Below are 21,038 nucleotides of genomic sequence, written 5' to 3'. Positions count from 1 at the left end.
AATTAGACCTTTAATCAATGACGATGACACACCCACTTCCATGACATCACAATTCCCCTCCATGTTGTGTTTATCTGAAGGATACAACATATTCATTGTATGCGTGTGTCTTACTGCTAAGATAGGAGAAATGCTTGCGTATTTGCAACATGTTCAAGAGAGGTTATCAGCTGAGGTTATCACATGAGGTTATCATTATCAGAGGTTATCACATGAGGTTATCAGCATGCACTGTAATAGATGCACTAACCACCAACACAAATGACCTTAATATATTTGCTATTACTGAATCTCACTGGAAAACCATGTGTATAGGTGACACATTCCCAATGCAAATTAAAGATACATTCAGCCATCTTAACTCACTTCAAGAATATAGGTAGCTGCAGAAAATCCTACCCCTGTATGCTTGTATATTATGTTCACTGTAATTGTTATAAGCTTAGAATATATTGACAACAGGGTGTGCAAAAATCATACACAGAGCTTTACATTTGTTGTTAGAGATTGAGCAGTTGTGAACCAACTAAACTACAATGGCTAAATGTGCTTGAGCACAAGTTGCAGTCAATTATTACTTGAACTATTAACACTTGTATTATAGAGTTTATCAGTTCTCCGGTATATGGGTGGGAGTAACAGCATAGGGTCAGTCATTTTTTACAGTCAATGGTCCTGAATGCCCTTTTGATGAGTCAATATCCTAAACATAGTCATGATCAACACCTGAGAACAGTGACTAAATACTTACATGTCTATACCAGAAAAGGTTATACATAAAAGATAAATGCCACTCATACCTTATGAAGGGTAAATAGATTAGGAAAACCAACCAAATGACATAATCGCGAACCTACCTATTCTTATATCTCGAAACTTGACTGCAGGTCCATCAGGAACGAAACCTTTCACGATGATTTTCTCTCTGTCCAAGTCCGTACTCTTTACAGTATGCCCATTAGTTCCCAGAATGCCAGGAATAATGCCCAACAAGCGCTCACACAGCGTCTCCCCAGGTCTGCCCACAGGCCGTAGCCCCGGGTCCACAAGTAGCACCACTTCCTTCACAGATTCCATGTCCGGACAGTAACACTCAGCCTCACTACACACATCCTTCGTCTCATTGGATGACTTGGAGTCTTTCTTTTTTAAAAATGAAGAAAACCGACTTGATTTTTTGGAAACTTTTTCATTTTTGGGTGAAGGCTGGTCATTGTCTGTGGAATAACCTGTGTCTTCACTGTTGGAGCATTTGCAGTTTCTGGTGCTGCACCACCCTGCTGATGACTCACAACATGGGTGTGGCACAGTTGTGGGGGTGGGTACACTCAGTGGAAGGGCATCTTCAACCTTGCCTGTGTCCAGATAGAACAGCTCTCCATCCCCGTTCACTTCTGTCTGCCAGGCGACTTTAGCTTTGCCTTTAAATGAGCTGAAAATAAGTTTAAAATTAGAACATTTATTATTAATATTATGAAGATCCGGGCTAGAATTGAAAGCTGTCAGGCTACAAACAAGATCAGGTGGTCAGGATCTCTAATTTACATACCCTCATCAAATAGATGGAATAACTGAAGCATCAAGGAATAAACACGTGACACGGTTGTCAAAACAAATGTCAATAATTCTCTTTCAATAGAGTTTCATATGACCAGGAGTATATTATGATATATAATAAATACATACAGTGGGGTCTGTTTTGGAATAGGTAACATATACTGCTGTAATCACAATGAAGACTAAATAAGGATACAAATGAATTGAATGTGGCTCTTATCGGTGAATTCAAGAAAAGTTTTAAACTTTATGCTGAACGAACTTTCAGTCAACATTTTCCAGAAGAAAACAGAGCTAGATACCTGTAGCGGGAGACGAAAGTACAGACATGACACTGTACATCTCATATGCAAAGAAACATCTGCCAGAAAATATTTCAACTACTTTACAAGAGTTTGTTTACACAACTTTTCTATCCCGGAAATGGATCATTTTTGTGCTTTTCAACACAAAAAGCTTGACAAGGGAGGTAACTCTCAAAACAAGGAAAACGTGAAATTTTGCGAAGATACTGTCTCACGGTCCCTGAGCCACATTACTTTCCCTTCTGTCTAGCCCTTTCTGAATGTTATAGCCCTAAATAAAGCAAGTCTAGATTTCCTCAGGTCCGGGTTCTGAATCTCCAAAGTCACTGAGGCTCCTTTTAAATTGAAATGGAATTATTGGTTTCTATCAAAATTATACATATTTAGAGACTAAGCTTCAGTCTATGCTAAAGATCAGTTGTTGGAAATGCTTATTAGGAATTCGCTCCGAAAATATAGGTTCTGACGCTTAATTTGAAACTTAGACACTGTCTGTAATTAAAGATTATTGTTAACAACTTTAGTTTGATGTACGATGGTCATTCATAAAACAACTTAGGCCTACTTTATTCCTATTTTACTCGATGGTGTCACAGTTTAGAAATATCCAAATGCCCATTTGTAGTAACAGGGATCCGCATTTTGGTGGAAATATAAACGCCAGAATTAATATATATATATATTTGATTATATCACATAATTTGTTTCATGATCACATAACTATTATAAATCGAAATAACGCAAAATAGTTTCATGATTAACAAAAAGACCACCCAGATATTGATAGTTCTTATTAATATTAAATACCTACAGCACAATACCTTCAGTTATCGTTTAATATATCGAGAAAATTGTCTCGTATATGATGTGGGTCACACGGGGAGGAATACACCCCTATCTTATTCACACATCAAATAATGACGATAGCGATATTAGTGTCCATTGTGGACGTATTTGACTACACGGCACAGTTCCGTCAGCCATATAAAACATGCACTAACTCTCACTGACAGAGATCACCATAATAATTGTCACTTCTCCTTGTCATTATATATTTTAAAAGGTTTCGCTCGGAGGACGCGTTTAAGGACGAGAATATACAAAGAGACCATTGTGTCGGAGTTACCTTCAGGCCACGCTCGGTAAATCGAGGACAAGTGAAATGAGAAAGTTGTTATCGATCTAATTGAGCTTTACCCTTGGGAAAGTGGCGGTACACGAGCGAGGCACAGACAGCTCCCTTTATCATTGGTCCACCTGATTGCACATATACCATCTGACTAAACTATCCTCGGGCCTATATTAGCTGCAATAAACGCGTATTCAAATTTATGTGTAGTGTTGATGCCGAAAAATAGAATATTAATATTAAATCACTGCGTCTATTTTAAACAGCGAACGCACTGTCAACCGTTGAACGCGGATCCATCATATGTGTAATGGACGGTTAGTTTATTAATGATTTTTTTTGTCTTATCAGTTTGCTTAGTGGTTATTGTGTGGTAAGAAACTTACACGTTGCAACGAACCAATCATCGCAGAAATAGTGGGTGAATGTAGTTTTAAGTCGCAGCGAACTACAGCTTGAGGGTCCATGCCAATACGTTGTTGGGGGCATTGGACACCAGCCACCTCGTCAGAGAGACGACATACACATTGTAACACCCATCCCTTGTTCTATTGACGCCTTGCGATAAGTATATGTGTGGTGTGACGGGGAACAGACCTAAATCCCTCCGAAACAACCAGCCGGCCAGCCCAGCGGCAAACAACCCCACACCCACACGTGCATGCGCTGTGTACAGGAAATAATATTCAGCCTGCAGTGGTCAATAATTCTGTTATTGCCCATAGTGATGTTGGTCGATAATTTCGTTATTGCCCGGAGTGATGTTTATTTCAATTACCGCAGCATCAACTGTCCTATCGCCGTCCTATCAGATTCCCACAAACCACGCGGCGATAAGTATCTGTACAATGTCTGACCACTCTCGCTAGTACACGGAGCTGATAACATCACAATTTCCTCCACAATTAACACACCGACATGCCGTACAGTGCCGACATTAAGTTGGGCCATAAACACGTGTCATGAAATTCGATATCTGTAACACAGGTCTTGATTTCAAACTTTGGGATGATTGATAAAAGGACAAAAAGGTTTATGTGATAAAATATGTCAATTTGTGATGTACTTATGAACATGAAAAAGCCAAGTAATGGGCGAATAGGCAATGGATATATATTTGTCACTAGCGGTCTGTAACGATCTTTGATAATTTGGTTGGAAGGAATTGTCATTTTGACAGCGTGTATTCGAATTCTGGATTGGATTGAACCCCTAAAGTATTAGAATTTATACCTTTCTAAAAAGTCAAATCACATATATAACATACATTAGACTACTTTGAAGAGTCCCTGTGCGTTTATGGAATAGATCGCTTATAACTTCACCTATTCTTTAACATAATCAATATTCTCTTGGAGTGAAAGGGTGAATGAGTTTAGTTTTATGCCGCTTTTAGCAATATTCTAGCAATATCGCGGCGGGGAACGCAGGGAATGGGTTTAATACATTGTACACATGTGGGGAATCGAACACGGGTCTTCGGCGTGACGAATATACGCTTTAACCACTGGGCTACCCTGCCACTCCGTACCATATCACAAGCTCACACATATATACGTGTCACTTTGACTTATGAGTTGATCTGTCTATGCCCATTTGTCTGAACATTTTAACATTGTAACATTTAACGTCAATGAATCTTGTACGGATCAGCTTTATTAGATTTGCTGGACAGCCAATAATACCACCCTAACACCCCTGCATGCAATGACATGGCCTGTTCCGCGGCAAAGGTTCACTGTTTCAATATATAAAGGTGTATTTGGTGGTGTTTACACGTAGGGAACCAAACACAAATGCTGAAATAAAAACAAATATTCTATGGATATGTATAGAATAATACAGTAATAAAACGGGTTATTACCGCCATAACGTTCTGATAAAACTGCCCCCTTCGTCTCAGTCCCACAACCACAACAAAGCAAGAAGCGACAGTGACTCATATTCAGTGAACATATTCGTATAAACACCTCTATGTATATGTTAGGGTGATTTCGATGAAATGTAGAACGCAACTTTTGAACAGATATTACTCTATTGGCGCCCTGGGTACGATATTGCTACGTCATAAATTTTCCAAATAATATGTTTTATGATTTTCTTTTCCAGTACATATCTCACGCTCACAAAGGTGTTTTCTTTACGTGACTGACAGGTGTCAATTCCACACGTGTTTATTACCGCACGACCTAGTGTAAGTATTGTGTACGGGTATACTGACAAGCACTTGCCGATAGTCATCTCGGACAATCTGTATTATTCTCCGTACGATGTCGGTTAAGCCATAGGAGTGAACCGTTTTGCTTAACGTGACACATTGTGTGTTGTATCGTAACCTATGTATTTTTTATTGCTTTGAGGCATAGCCAGGAGAAATCAACATCGTAGGCACAATGCATTACGTCAGGTACACGAAGTTGACAGGCGGTGCCGTAAGTGAAACGCTATTGTCAAAGTTCCGAGGTATGTAAACAGTTTCGATCGTTGACGGGGACCTGGGGACGTCGGTGAAGACGTTTTATCTTTAGGTAACATGGTTATCGTGAAGACTGTTGTATAGTTTTAATTAAACCACCATCTATCGGCTAAAAATAACCAGGGAAGTTACCGGTATGATATAGGTCCCGATATACGCACGTTGTGTTCTTTACGCCACGTTGGCCCTAAACGAATACTTCCGCACTCTATCCCTGACCGTCTCATGCAAAGAACAGTTTAAATGATGATACTTTTTGTTTTATTGTCTGGCGCTCGGCATAAATGAGATAAAACAAGGACTTTTGTGAACATACTGTGTCTACGTGGGATAGCAATGCCACTGTGGTATGGTATGTCAGTTGGCTAGCACTGTGAAACAGCCACAGACTGAAATATCGACTTGAGTGAGTTTATTTTTACGCCACACTCAGCAATATTGCAGCTATATGCAGCGGTCTGTAAATAATCGAGTCTGGACCAATCCAGTGATCAACAGCATGAGCATCGATCTACGCAACTGGGATACGAGGACATGTGTCAACCAAGTCAGCGAGCCTGACCATCCGATCCCGTTAGTCTCTTACGACAAGCATGGGTTGCTGAAGATCACTTCTAGCCCGGATCTTCACGGGCCAATATCGACTTGAAACTAACAGCCACAGGTTTTCTTTGCTGTTGGAAAAGCAAGCTGTAGGTGTGCGTGCGTGAGAGTGCGCGTGTGTGCGTGAGTGATATTATTAAACATCTGCTCTGGCGTCTGTAAGGGGGGACACAAGGGGCAAGGTTACTCATGTCTTTCAGATTAAATGGGTTCATTCATTTTGACATTGTCAGGTGACATATTATAAACAGTTTCGGTGAACACCAACATTTCTAAGGCTTACAACTAAACATTCTCTCCCGCCCGTGCGTGAACAATAATATTGTTAAAGACGGGAGACACGGGTCATCTGATGCTACGCTGACCAATGAAAACAAAGCTTAGTATGGATACTTTACATGAGAATTACCACATTCTGTAAAGATATTCGCCCTAAGTGCTAAGACAACATTACGGCGCACCTACATTGTGGCCAAATTAACACAGAATACCTTTAATTCTTTAGAAAACAGTTCCGAATTTTCCTTGCCGGTGAAGCGTACAACCCCCTTTGAAGTGGACCTCGTTAGGTAGAGTATTCTAAAACTTGATTAAGGCTAATACCTACATGTATATTCAGCCTTCAACAGATTGGCGGCATTCAAAGCTTCCATTATCGGATGAGAATCGGAGAGGGTTCGCATTACAAATGAAGTGTGATCAGGAGTTTAGAGCATGTCTAATTTCCATTAATACAGGTGGTTGCCCACCGCTTTCATCGCTGCAAGGAGAAGTGTAAACGAATCGAACTGCGGAAGTAATTCTTGTATTAGGAGGCAAGCTAGCCTAAAACTGCTGGCCTCCCACCAACCCGTAAACAGAATGATGGAGTTATAATGCTTTGAAAGAGTTAAATTCGCCAAAGGAAAGACGCAAATTATGGAGTGCTAGTAATGCAATACGACAACAAAGTAAGAGTGGTATATAGCCCGTGAAATTAGGGCAACCGATACGTCAGTGTAGGATTTCTCTGTGTATGCAAATCCAAGGCCACGCTTACACCGTTGACGTTGTGTTTTCGGGGAAATAATTACAAATTTTAGATATATTTTATGCAACCTGCCATTAAACTTTTGGTTGTAATGTCTTTCGGGTTGTAAAGCTTGTCAATCGTTGATAACAGAACTGAACATGGTAATAAAATAAATACCTATGGTCTTAGTATGGAGGCGTAACGTCATGTGGGTGGTCAAAGTGCTGACGTTTGGTAAATGTTCCATGTGACTGGGGACGAGGTTGTTATGGGATTTGACTGGTTTATTGTGTAGAATGCAGTTAGCCATACACTACTGACTAGTATATTCGAGCGAGTGAGTGAGTGTTGTTTTATATCCAGCTATATCACGGCGGCTTGATTGATAGTGTGAACAACGCTATCAGGAGTACAGAGACACGTTTGTCGTCTGATTCTCGCTGGTTTGCCCGTAAGGAAAGCTGGGGATATTTCCACTAAATTCCATTCCGTGATCGTTACGGCGTTAATGGGACATATAATTGTTGTTTGTTAGGTGAGATGATATTAATTAATATTCAAATGGAATTATATAAAAGTATTGTCATGGCAACTGTATTATCAGCCAATGTGAAGTGTAACCCCGAACCGCCAACAGAAAAACTGCGGCTACTTTTGGTTGAATGAAATGTCGAGTTGTTAAGTCGTTTACGTGATCTGGACGTACGTAACAGTCGTCCCGCAGATTACCAAGGTACCCCATGTAATACCAGGAGTCATGAACTGGATCAAACATGTCCGGACATATATATGTCATGTGTCTCAGAACATTATTTGCAAATTATAAATAATTAAGAACTTTCATGTTTTAATATTAAAATTGTGCGTATGCGATAACGCATTTATTATATCATGCGATAACACATTTATTACATCTTACGATAAGAAAATCTACCCTGCATATAAAACCCCCCCGAATTGATTCCATATATAAATGATCCGTCAGAGTATATAAATATACCGGTACATGTAGAAAATTATTTGGGTCAACAACAGATATCCCGATTGCTGACTTGAGAAACGCATTGCCAAGCTTGACTATATATTGTCGTTTTAAGGAGAGCAATATTTGCACGAAATACCCCCTGTCAACAGGCATGGCGGTTAATACAACCCCGAACAACAATACCCTCGCAACATTAAAACAACTTTGACACGAAATAACAGGACAGAAAAATAACATTACATATGTCCGTGAAATATCTTCCGTATTTATCTGTTTACAAAGCTCGCACGACCACAGGGATTATGTCATAAACTAAGGCGGAACAGCCGTGTTAAGATGAGACATCGAGGACTTTAAGTTTACCTACAGGCGAGGGACGTGTCGGGACGTTTGTCTAAGCCTTGTTAAAACTTCAAGATTTGAGGGGGATGAGAAAGCCGCAGATTTCTCGACTGTGGCTCAGTGGCCAGGTAAACAACGTGCAGGATGTAATTAGGAGTATTAGAATCGGTCGGTGATCCAGGACAATTGGCAATATTATCCCTCAAAATATATACCGCGTCTGGGTATGACTAGAGGTCAACGGCTGCTTAAATCGGTATACATTGCGCCATTAAATTGATTGATTATTTTAAGCCACAGAATTCCAGCTTTACGGGGTTTCAGTTTGGACCAGACAATCCAGTGACTGACATCATGAGCGTTTACGAAACGTGCATAGTCAGCAAGACTGACCACTTGACCCCTTCAATCGCCCCTTACGACACATATATGTTGCTGAAGACGCATTCCAGGTGGGATCACCGCTGGGTTATGATGAAATTGAACCTATTCGTGTAGATTATAGAGATAAATATATAACAGAATTTAATCATAAAACTTGTTCATAAACAATTATCAAAGGATTCTGATAACAGGAAAACGATATGAGTGTTTTATCGCAGTCAGTCAGAAACGTTATACACACAGTCTGCTTGTAATTAGATCTGTCTTTCCTGCGGACAGGACCGGATACAGCTTTTTTAGAAAGGATGTGTGTGTGTGTACACTTCATTTTCACGAGAGTGTCAATGGTCATTTAATAAACTTTCAGGACAAAAGGAGGGGTGCGCACCCCTGCACCCCCCTCTGGATCCGCCTATGTGCGGACCTCCAATCTTAACATCTATTTACATTATTATGTCATGTGGAAATCATTTTGATCACGCTGTTCTGTTGCTTGTTAGTTGTTAAACGCCGTTCTTTACTAATATCCTTGCTACAAAACCAATATTTCTGTCTGGTCAGCGGACCTCACAACCCGTTTATAAAAAATCCTGTTTCAAAGAAACCAATGTTGACACACCAGTTACAGCGGACTATATATACTTATAGCCAAAGGTTAAGCATAAGGAGATTTCTATGCTATACAAATATAGAGAAATTTGCACAGTAATATGTGTTGTATTTAAGAGACTGACCATATGATATTCTGAGAGGCTGTGATTTTTTCAGAAATAATGTCATAGAAAATGCGAAATTCCAATTTAAATTGATTGGACAGCTATTTTAGTATCATGTTACTCGAAAGATACTCAAACCAAATTGAGGTACACTTAATGTGACGAGTTCAGGGTTCGTATCCTGACAGCGGGGAAATATATGACCCTGGATAATCGAAGATGACTTTGAACGATGGACTACAGGTGTACATGGGAAGACAAGTTCGTGTAGCGATTTAATATGTTCGACATAATGAAAAGTGACTGTAAAGCATATAAAATTAACTGCCTCGTCTCAATGTTATTTACAAACACCTGCATACTTTTTCTTCTAATCACCGGATATCTAACAAATGGTTTCTAATTTCCCTACAGGTTTAGTTTACATCTCACGTGCAGACTCTAAATGAGTGGACGACATACATCTTTACAAGACATCTATTACACCCAGTTTGGTGAAGACTGTCTTTGTGATAGCAGTAATTAGATCACGGGGCATGTTATTACCGTATCCCAGAGTGAAATGTACCCACTCTTCCTGGCTGTCTACATCGTGATGTGTAACCTCGGGGTGAAATATATCGCACCTGTAAGTGTTCCATTTCAAACCAATTACACATGGCCTGTCTGTCCTGTATAATAAATCAGCCGGGGAGACGACAACTTCTTGTATTTTGTTTCCGAAATTTTTCAGAACGTGTAAACATCGCATTGGAATACGTCACGCATGCGGTTATGCAAACATGCCTTGGCTAGTCTTGGAAACGTGGGAGTAATGCACACCTTTTGGATAGTCACAACAAACCATATATGTCAATATGACTTGGCTCCGCGAATGATTTATGTACTAAATAGTCGTTTAATATCCATTACGGTTGATGAAATGGGCAAACAATAAACAAAACCTACAACTAGCAATGATGTAGTGTTTGGGTGTCTTAATTGCAGGCGAGGTCAAGTGGGCACATATTGTCGATCGTAAACTGAAAGGGCAGCTATTTATATTTGATGTACAGGTGGTAAGTGGGTTTGATATGGTTGTACGGTTGGTTGTTCATCCAGTATACCCACACCACGTACATGTTCAGTGAGCAAGGATTCCTTGTCGAACACGGACGTGACCATGTGTGGGGGATATTTAAGACAAAGCGTATGTGTGCATGCGCACAATACATAACGTTTACGTTGAGTGAAATACGATGCACTTGCAAGCGTTTCCATGAATGAACTAATTGCATCACAGCGTATTACTAAACAGTGCGAAAGTGAGTTGGGTTTTACTATGCAACATCACGGAGGGGGACACTAGATACGGGTTTTACTCATTGTATCCATGTGGGGACTCGAACTCGGATCTTGACGAGAGAACACAACTACTGGGCTACCTTACCGCCTCCACCGTGGATGAGCAGCACTGATGTGTCGTTGTAATGATTAAGCTACCTTAAAGTTATGGTTTTAAATTACAGATTTTCCATATATCATTCAATAATTCTAAAAACTGGACGTCCAAGTATGTCTCTGATGTACGATCAAGTTAATGTAAGCGTATTTATAAATAGTAGAAGCTTATTTATTTTGCTCTAAATGTTTTGTACTTTCATTACCTAAAACATCCGTGTGTTTTATTGATAGTATTTCCAGTTTGAAACTGGAGAATAATTGGCAGTTGCGATTATCTAAGAAATGACGGCTTCATGTCAAACTTGTGCAAAGACTCCACATAGCATCAAACAATGAACAAGAAACTACGATCGACATGGTCATACCCCGAGATTTTGAAATGAAAGACAGTTACCGTTTGTCGAATGTTAGTAAGATTAAATGAAGAATGCTGTCAGTTTCGGTTTGTGGCAGGTAGTTATCGCGACGTACATGAATACGTGTGTTCGAGTACCACACCAGAAATGGGCTTTACATTGTACCCACGCGGGGAATCGATCATCTTGGTAATACGCCGGGGATTTCCAGTGAAAGACAGTTGCAGCTTTTTTAATGTTAGTAAGATTAAATTAAATTCGATTTCAGTTTCGGAATCATTGCAGTTAGTTATAGCGACGAGCATGTGTGTGTGTACTGATGAATACCGGTTTAATAGTCCTACACCAGATACCACGCCTAACATAAACAAGACCACAGCATTCAGATTCAACGTCATCCAGGCGAAGTGCCAGGCGAGGCAACAACAAGTACCATTTTTATAGTGTGATGTGGTCGGGGATCGAATCTACTTTCTGCTCTCCGGGAAGACGCTCTATCCAGTAGACCATCGAGGCGATGTATGAACGTAAGTGACCTTTCTCAACATTAAAAGAAGCGGGATGAAAGTGAAGCGATATACGAGGCTTTTGATGGATGGTCCGATTGCATATATCATATGCGTGTGGACTTCAAACACAAACATGACACATCCAGTTGTGTTTTCCCACAAAACAACTTTGAAGAACGTCGAGGTGAGTCTATTTAACAACGGTGGGTCAGCCTTGGGTCAGCGTAAAGTAGCCACAGGCCTCACCTAAAACAGTTGTCAATCACAGGCCCCGAGGGAGATGCTGTTCAGTTGACCGATGAATATACAAATAACTCAAGTCATATTTGAAGTTCCGAGAGTCTTGACTCTGTTTGTGTGGATCTCAGTGCTTGCCATTCAACACCAGTTATATACAGTTTCCATTACATCCCAGTTGCTTACCAATAAGATGTACTGCGTCTTTGGGTTTGTATTTAGCACTAAGTGTATATTCAGCGTTTTATATATTCACCTGGTGTATACACTGAGCGAACACCATATACATGTTTAAGTATGAAATATTTGGCTGAACATCTGATGACATAGCTGTTGATTACTGATATACACACATGTTTCTATCAGAACTACATATGTGCCGAGCTAATTTCAAACACCAGTGACGTCGTCATATGAGCGAAATATTCTCAAGCACGACGTTAAACCCAATTTCACCTCACCTCAAACATCAATGATACAACAGATGTCGCAAAATATGCATGTGTTGTCACCAAACACTTAATGACATTTTCCTAACGATGCACATTTGACGTAAAACTAAAATTAACAAATACTAGTAGTAATATCATCAGAACGGTGGTACTTAGTTCAAATACGTAATTAACATATCATATGTTGCATGTGCATTAAAATTATGTTAACATTCAAACGGTAAAAGCCCGGCAGTGTAATTGCACAAACGGCAGGTTATTGAATTATAAATGTAGAAGCGATTTGGTACATTGCCATCACAAATATGATTTGGATTATACTTTTTTATTTATTATATTTTGTCATGACTTAACAGCCAATCAGAAAGTTCCAAACGCGACTGTCGAATGTTAGAGTGGGGCCGTGGTATATACCCCTGTGTATCGTGACAATATACGTCCACTGATTAAATGTCTTGTTTATGTATTTTGATGATCGGCCTTTCAGCTCTACAAACTCTTTAATGCCAATGAATGTTGAAGCCTAAATATCAGATCCGTCGCGGATATATGTGAGTGTAGTCTGCATACATAAAAACCGGGTTTCAACTTTAGCATTAAACAAATGGTGACACCTGCTTGATAAAAAAGGCAAAAAGAGTGAAAAAACGTGCTGCACGTGGTGTACTCTCACCTGTTTCCCAGAATGACGTTGACAGAGTCAAAGTCGCCACCGGAGATGGATTTACTCAGAGGCGTGTTCAGGCCAAACATACTTGCAGAACCTCAAGCAAATTGCTTCAATAAATTGTGAAATTCTGTTCTTCTTCACGCGGGCGTCCCCAGCTTTCTTGTACATTTAGTTCCTTGGTTACACATCTGAAGGGGTCCGGTGAATCTTATCACTGTAAATAGCAGAGAGTTCCAGGCCGGCAAACCCTGTTTGGGTACAAGCAGGTAGAGATAGGTCACGTTTTGTAGATAGTGAAATATACAGGCAATGACACCATACATGTAGTGAAATAGACAGCTTGGAATAACAATTGCTAATTAGCTTGAGCACTGCAGGTGTACTTAACTGCTATTGTTTTGATGAGCTGTCAAAACATCGGGTCAACAACTTGCTACTGTTCGCTTGTCAAGCACTTGTGACAATTGGCAGATGTACTTAACACTTAGGGAATGTTTTGATTGCAGTGCTTCTTCAAAATCCAAGGTTTTTGTAGATATAAAGACACATGGTAACGAAGTTTGGGCTTCTTTTGAAACAATATAATATTTAACAGTGATAAAAACATGGTATGGTCAAATTTCATGTTTTGAAAAGCACATTATAAATTAGACAGAAAAAAACAAAGATTTCGAACAACATGTATGTATATATAATATTCAGAACAAATGTTTGTTGTTGTTTAACGCCACACTCAGCAATATTCCAGCTATATTGAGACAGTCCAAATGTAATGTATTGAACATGGTTGCAGATATCAGTTAATTATTTCATATCATTGGCCATGGTAGTGTTTATGTTCAGTCCAATTACCAGAAATGTATAGAATCGAGTAAACATCATCAATACATTATCACACACATGTTGACCATTCATATGACTCATGATAAATAATAATATACTTTTCAACGATAAATAACCTACTGTATGCATTACTGCACACGTGGTTGTGAAAAAGGAGGTATTTCAAACATGATATTCGTTGCATAATTTAATAAAGTAATATTACCAACCTCGTAGCACAGAATAATATACACAATATCCAGGTATGACCAACGTAATCCACAGAACACGGCCAACATGCGCCAAGCGCGATCTCCGACCAACACAATAATACTCCAGGCGAAATCGGCCTACGTTGTAAAGAGCCTTACGTTTAGTTCATTGGCTCTGACTGTAGAGAAAGCTCTCTCGCTTCTCCCGGTAACACGCCGCTAGGCCGTACACTGACACTCAATCCTCGCCTCACAGTGACGATCAGAGAAGACCGAGATCAGTTTCGCTGTCACTAATGAAAGCGATAGCTCCTGAACTACTCCGTGAGGCACAACGTATATCTACACCATCAACTAACTGCTGATTTCATTTGATGGACGCGAAGCGCAGATAGCGATCACAAACTTTAACCGACTTTGACAAGTTCACGCGATATTATGACATGCAGAGCGTGTATGTGATATTTCATCACAACGCCCGATCACAACATCATGTCGATTTCATAACAAGCGCATGTCGCCCATGCGCGACATGTGTCTATTTCACCAGCTGAGCTGCAGTTTAACACGGGCCATACCCAGTACACAGAGAAGCAGCTTCATATATCCCAGAGAGATCACGAGCATGTCAAACCCTTAACACTCACGGGAGTTGATTAAGCGCTCACCACGTTTACCTGTTCAAGATAAGTGTCACTTTACAGTCGCCCTGTTGGTTTTTAGATCGATTTGTTAATCCGAGCAATTACGTCGCCAATACCCGGCTAAATCCACCATAGCTCTTTCACTGACCTGGGTCTTAAAGGCTGTTTGAGTGAACACCCGCTTTCTTCTCTAATATTCCAGTCTTAACTTTTATAATACCCACCAACACTGGTACTCGGGTAGACGAAATCTCCCTTACGATGCATACATTATATGAAAGGCACCCGCGTTCGTGATTTCGGGTAGACGCTGAAGCTATTCCCCATTCAACACAGCCATGCTTAATATTTCACACAAATACCGCTGGCTATTGACTAGGTCGGGTAGTCGGCGGTCGCTAAATACCCCGTATTACCGACTTTGATGGCGAAGTACTAGCGTTTGTTTGATGTCTCCAGCCTCTTTCATTCCATCAACAGAGCTTCAATGAGAATGGACAGAAGGCGGATATTTGGGCTCTTGCCTCTACGTAATGGACTTGTCAATTAAAGAAAAAACCGATAGTTTATTTGATTGTTTAGTATGGTCCGTGAAAGCCTTTATGGTTGTATGTCGGTGTTTGTGGAGATGCACCTAATAGCATTTATCACCTTTGCTTGTTTTTCGTTGTACACCTTTAGCCAGGTATTCCGCGTTGCCGTCACGTACGCAGGTGATTAAGTCACACTGCCGGCAAGGCTGGGATCGGATGTTTGTGTGACTTATAAAAAATATGTTTGATGTAAAGGGTACTTGTAAGGTCACGATGAACGTTGCATATGTCGAGGCTGCAGTTTCCCTTTGTTTTTCACAGTAGATTTGGCTTATCCTTGCTAAAATAAACTTAAACTTCATCCAGTTTTACGCCGCTTTTAGCAATATTCCAGCAATAACACGGCGGGGGACCCCAGAAATGGGCTTCACACATTGTACCCATGTGGGGAATCGAACCCGGGTCTTCGGCGTGACGAGCGAACGCTTTAACAACTAGGCTACCCCACCGCCCCGAAACTTCATCGAAAGATGTGTCTCAAATCCTAATTTATTTGAAATATAAATGTACTTCCAGGTGGTAATGACTGACTCATTCACACTACTAATCTTAGATTTTTTACACGCATCAATAGTAAAATAAACAAATATATCAGAGTAAAATCGTAAGATGTTCTAAACTGCAAGGCAAAAACCACCACCACCACCCCCACCCCAAAACAAACAAACAAACAAACAACAACAAAAAAACACACACAAAAAAATCAACCAAACAAAAACAACAACCCAAAACATAAAATTGGATGTGACCTCAAAATGAAACATGTTATCGGAACGTGTGTCCAGGTTGAAATTAGTCGCGGAAACACAGCAAACCCAAGGCCCAGAACACAGCGATACACCGGATACCCGTATCGGATATCTGTAATAGTATTTCTTGTTTGTTTCCCGTCAAACATGGGGGTATATTTCAGTGTCGTATTGCTGTGAATGTATCGTCATGATGGAACACGAGCTTTCCCAGGGAAGATGATGGCATCACAATATAACATCCACGTTTGATACACGTTCTAGTAAACAGTACAAACAGGTCATTCATCCGTGGATTTAGTGGGCGAAACCCATGTGCTTGAGAACAAGCTTTTTCGCGGCCCCTAATGACCCCGGGTACATTGTCCATCCCATGTCTGGTGACATTGAACGGTCAGGTTAACAGGTGTCCAGCAAGACGATATAGCCCCGAGGGTCAGCCGGTACGACGTCGGTGCCATCAGAACACACCGCCCCGATCTTCCATACACGAGATGCTCTTTGTGAGAGATGTTACCGGACAACACCGGACAGCAGGGGCGGACACGCCAGAACTGTGGGCGGCGGTCAATTCGTTCCTCTGGTCAACCAATTGTGTTGGTCAACTGGTGGAGTCGTCCAGCAAATTGAAGAAGCTTTCAGGGCCGCCTGACATACTGAATGTACCCGTGGTACAACCATGCGTGTCCGACCCCTGGGTATCGAGTGTTATTGACTGTCCAGCACGCGACAGGTGTAGGGCAGCGTTGTCCTCACTCTGATTATACTCCCCCTAATTAGGTCTTTGTCACGTGAGATTCGCAATATGGGAAGCGAGAAGGTTGACATCGGTCGTCACAGAGCTATACAAAAGCTGTCATGTTCCTGGTTGTCTTTTATTGTGGAAGAGTTGATGCTTGTGCGGAAAGGTCTACGAGAAAGGTGAACAATTCGACACGTGGAAGTGTTATAAACGTGTTGGGGAGGTTATAAATGTAAGGGGTGCATCCGTATGTGCGTTCGTGCGTGCACGCAGCGTGAAATAGAACTTAGACAAAGTACTGTGGCTATGTGTCCCAGTCCACCCAGCCGTGAATGGGTACCTCGTAAGGATGGGAAAGCTACATTAACTTGATGCGCCTTGTGGCTGCGCCAGCTGTATGTTCCCCAGGGAGTTGAGATTGACATTCAATGATCGAGAGAAAATCAAAGCGCTTTGAGCATGCATGTAGATGGGATGGACTATAGCGCTATATAAATACCCATAAAAATACATAAATAAAAGGAATAAAGGTCGATAATGTTTACTCCCTGGTAGAATTAGTTCCACGCGGAAGTATTTTTGTTGTTGATCTGAACAATTTATTACACATACCAGCTACAGTGGAAAATGATCTACGCTCTGTGGAAATCTCTGAATGTATTTGGAGTGGTATGGATGCAAGGAGTTATTGCACATATCACTCACAGGTACAGTTACACATATGGAGTCTTTAAAATACATTTTGGACTTTTATACTTGGAGGATTTATTGTGAAGACACATAAGTAAATGGTACAATATACGTTATGTGGGCATTATAATGCGTTTTCCTCTCTCTCTCTCTCTCTCTCTCTCTCTCTCTCTCTCTGTAGTATTCAAGTACATTGTATTTATTGTTTAGGAGGTCAATAAATTATTATATGAATGTAGCACAATGAGCAACTAGGAGGCTGGATGTCACCCTTTGGCGAAATACCAAGTACAGGTTGTAAAAGAACAATTACGTCTTTCATCTCAGAGGAGCGCACACTGATTACATCGTAAGTAGTATAGTACTGATGTAATAGGACGTATAAAACCATTTGAATTACACACCCGCTTCACCCTAACACACATCAGTCATCAGAAAGCTTCCACACCATTGTTTCTGAATAATAAATAAATTTAAACCAAATTGGAATTTCAAAGAGTATTAATATTGTCTGGAGTACTTGTGCTACTGGCGACGTTCACTTTGTCAAACAATGACGTAAACTATTTTATTCACTAATAAATGCAAATTCTGCATTCTCAAATGAAGTTAACGAAGACCCGAGTCTTCACTTCTACTATAGTTACGTCATGTATTACTGCGGTTAATTAGTACTGGTGTGAAAGAATAGCTAAAGTAATATGAAAGAGTTGTGCATTTTGCAACGTATTTTGAGTAGTGTGCATGTACATGTATAGTGTCTCAGATTTGCCTTTCGTTGATTAGACAATGACAACCTTTATAAGATCAAAATATCCACTACAGGAGAAGATGGGATGAAATGTACCTGACGTATATTGTCATCTTTAGCAATATGTTTTGTGTGAGTTATACTGCTACTGATTGGTCTGTTGTATTATATAGCCATCTTGATATATACACATGGAAAAAAGTATCGCAACACCCGTGATATATAGCCCCCACAGAGCCATTTATTTATATTTATATTCATATCATAATTATGTTTGTTTGTATGATTGTTTTGATCATTCGGCCGCAACATACATGTACATTGTTTTAGATATGCACGTGCTACGATAAAAGACGATCTTCACGTGCAATAAGCAGATATCAAGTTTCAGTAAATTATTCCTACAGCTCGATAACGTGGAAAATAAAATGATTTCATTGTTGATAAGCACATACGGCCCCTGCCCAACTGACACGTGCTCAAAGATGGTTAGCTATTGGTATGCGGAATGCTGACACTTCAATGGGGGCTATTGCAAGAGATGCTGATTGTCCTCCACCGACTATCAGCCGATTGGCCAGAAAACGCAGCAAACTAATGACGTTCAGGGCGACCACGAGTTACAACTCCCATGGAGGAGGCAACCCTTTTAAGCATCACAAGACATCATTCTTGTTTAAGTGGCATTTAGAAGGTGGTATGATGAACAACAAGGAGAGTTCTATGGATATACACCTTCTTTAATATGATATGAGCGACGTTTCGGTGTAGCTACTAACACCGTTATCAAGCAAATGATGTACAATACTAGATGCAAGGTATATTTATATACATGGTAAAGTTGAACAGTAAGTGATGATGTTTACACAATTAATGAGGTAGATGTACAGGGTGGTGGATGTTTACACAAGGGGCCAATAGTTACACAAACATAGTAAGCTATGGGGGATTAGGGGGGGGGGGCAGTGATATGACAGACAGGAGAATAATAGGATTAAGATTGCTTGGTGATGAGTTGGTTGTAGGCAGTGGGGATGTAATATCCTTGGTCTCTGTTCATGGCCGGTTGGAGTCTCTTGATGTGTGAATGGCTTCTAGTAGCTTTCTGATCTTGAAGTGGGTGTGATTGCTGGTGAGTACATTGATGCTGTTCCATAGGATGTTGTGGTCATGTCATCATGGACACTGAAGACTTTAACAATATCACCAGTAAAATACTCAACGACCCATCAACATACAAAGAACTCAAGAAAGATCCCACCAACCGACTCCAGAAAGAACACAAGGCCTTGCTGAAAGATCTCCGTGACAAAAATGAAATCGGCCCAACCCTGCACAAGAAGCTCACTGTCCCACATCCTAAGCCACCCTATGCCAGAGCCACCATCAAGGTCCACAAAGATCCGATTAAAGCCCGCCTACTAGTTTGCTCAAGAAATACAGTCCATTACAATACTGCCCAGCACCTTGCCCGCCTCTTAGCCCCCCTTGGAAAATCTGCTAAGTCATTCATCACAGATTCCACTGATTTTTGTAAGAAGATCAGCACCATCAACAAACCAGGCCACCTTGTCAGCTACGATGTAGTTGACCTCTTCACTAATGTTCCCAGAGAACAAGCCCTAGCCATCATTAGAAGTAGGATAGAGGAAATCCATGAAACCTTAGAAACCCACCTCACCCCTGACAGCATCATCCGACTCATCAACTCCTGCATCAGTTCAATCTATTTCACCTGGCAAGACAAGATCCTGCAACAAACCCACGGACTCCCCATGGGATCACCCATCTCACCCATCATCACAGAGATATATATGACAGACCTAGAAGAGAGCCCTACAGACATCGCCAATCTCCCCTATCTGCTGGTTTAGAAAAGTAGATGACACATTTGTCATCCTCAACCCTGATGATGACCCTAATACCCTCCTCAGCCATCTCAATGCCCAGCACCCTCGCATGAAGTTTACCATGGAGGAAGAAACAGACAACCAGCTAGCTTTCCTCGATGTCAGAATAGAGAAAGACAACAACAAGCTCCAGACCAGTGTATACCGTAAACCCACCCATACTGATCAGTACCTTCACCACTCATCTAACCATCCCCCACAAGTCAAGAGAGGAATAATAGCTACACTAACCCGACGTGCCAAAAACATCAGCTCCACATCACAACAACTCGAAGCTGAACTTCAACATCTGCGCCATGTCTTTAAGACCTACAACAACTACCCTGCCAGCCTTGTAGACCGCACCATCAACGCCACCCTCAACCCGACAAACAAGCCCCCACGCCATCAAACAGCTCCGTTCATTATAAGCTTGCCCTATATAGGTTCAGCCGACTCTTAAAACACCAAGTCAACATTGATGTTGTGTTCCACAGAGGTACTACTATACAGAACCTCCTAAAAGCCAATGGCAGACCAACCCCCACAACTAAAGAAGACCCCTCAGGCACAGTTTACCACATAAAGTGTGACTGTGGAGACTCGTACATCGGCGAAACCTCAAGACCCCTTCCTGTAAGAATCAAAGAACATCAAGCCTCTGTAAAGAAGAAAGACTCTAAATCCGCCATCTCTGACCACACCCAAGCTCACCCATACCACAACATCCTATGGAACAGCATCAATGTACTCACCAGCAATCACACCCA

General features: G+C 40.9%; 1 protein-coding gene across 1 annotated transcript in view; it reads right to left on the bottom strand.

Moving 5' to 3' along the window:
• Nucleotides 1–13,261, bottom strand: part of LOC124283091 (protein inturned-like) — a 32,692-nt gene extending 19,431 nt beyond the window's left edge. The window contains exons 1-2 of the mRNA XM_046719117.1: nucleotides 13,180–13,261; nucleotides 858–1,432 (exon numbers count right to left, since the gene is read on the bottom strand). Of these exons, the coding sequence (XP_046575073.1) occupies nucleotides 858–1,432; nucleotides 13,180–13,259 (655 nt within the window). The 5' untranslated portion in view covers nucleotides 13,260–13,261. The remainder of the gene's footprint in view (nucleotides 1–857; nucleotides 1,433–13,179) is intronic.
• Nucleotides 13,262–21,038: the final 7,777 nt, after the last annotated feature.

This window comes from Haliotis rubra, unplaced genomic scaffold (assembly GCF_003918875.1).
Source record: "Haliotis rubra isolate DU_JTF1 unplaced genomic scaffold, ASM391887v1 Scf31, whole genome shotgun sequence".
NCBI classification, from domain to species: Eukaryota; Metazoa; Mollusca; class Gastropoda; order Lepetellida; family Haliotidae; genus Haliotis; species Haliotis rubra.
Note: the sequence above shows the minus strand (reverse complement) of the source record. Positions and strands in the feature narration are given on the sequence as shown.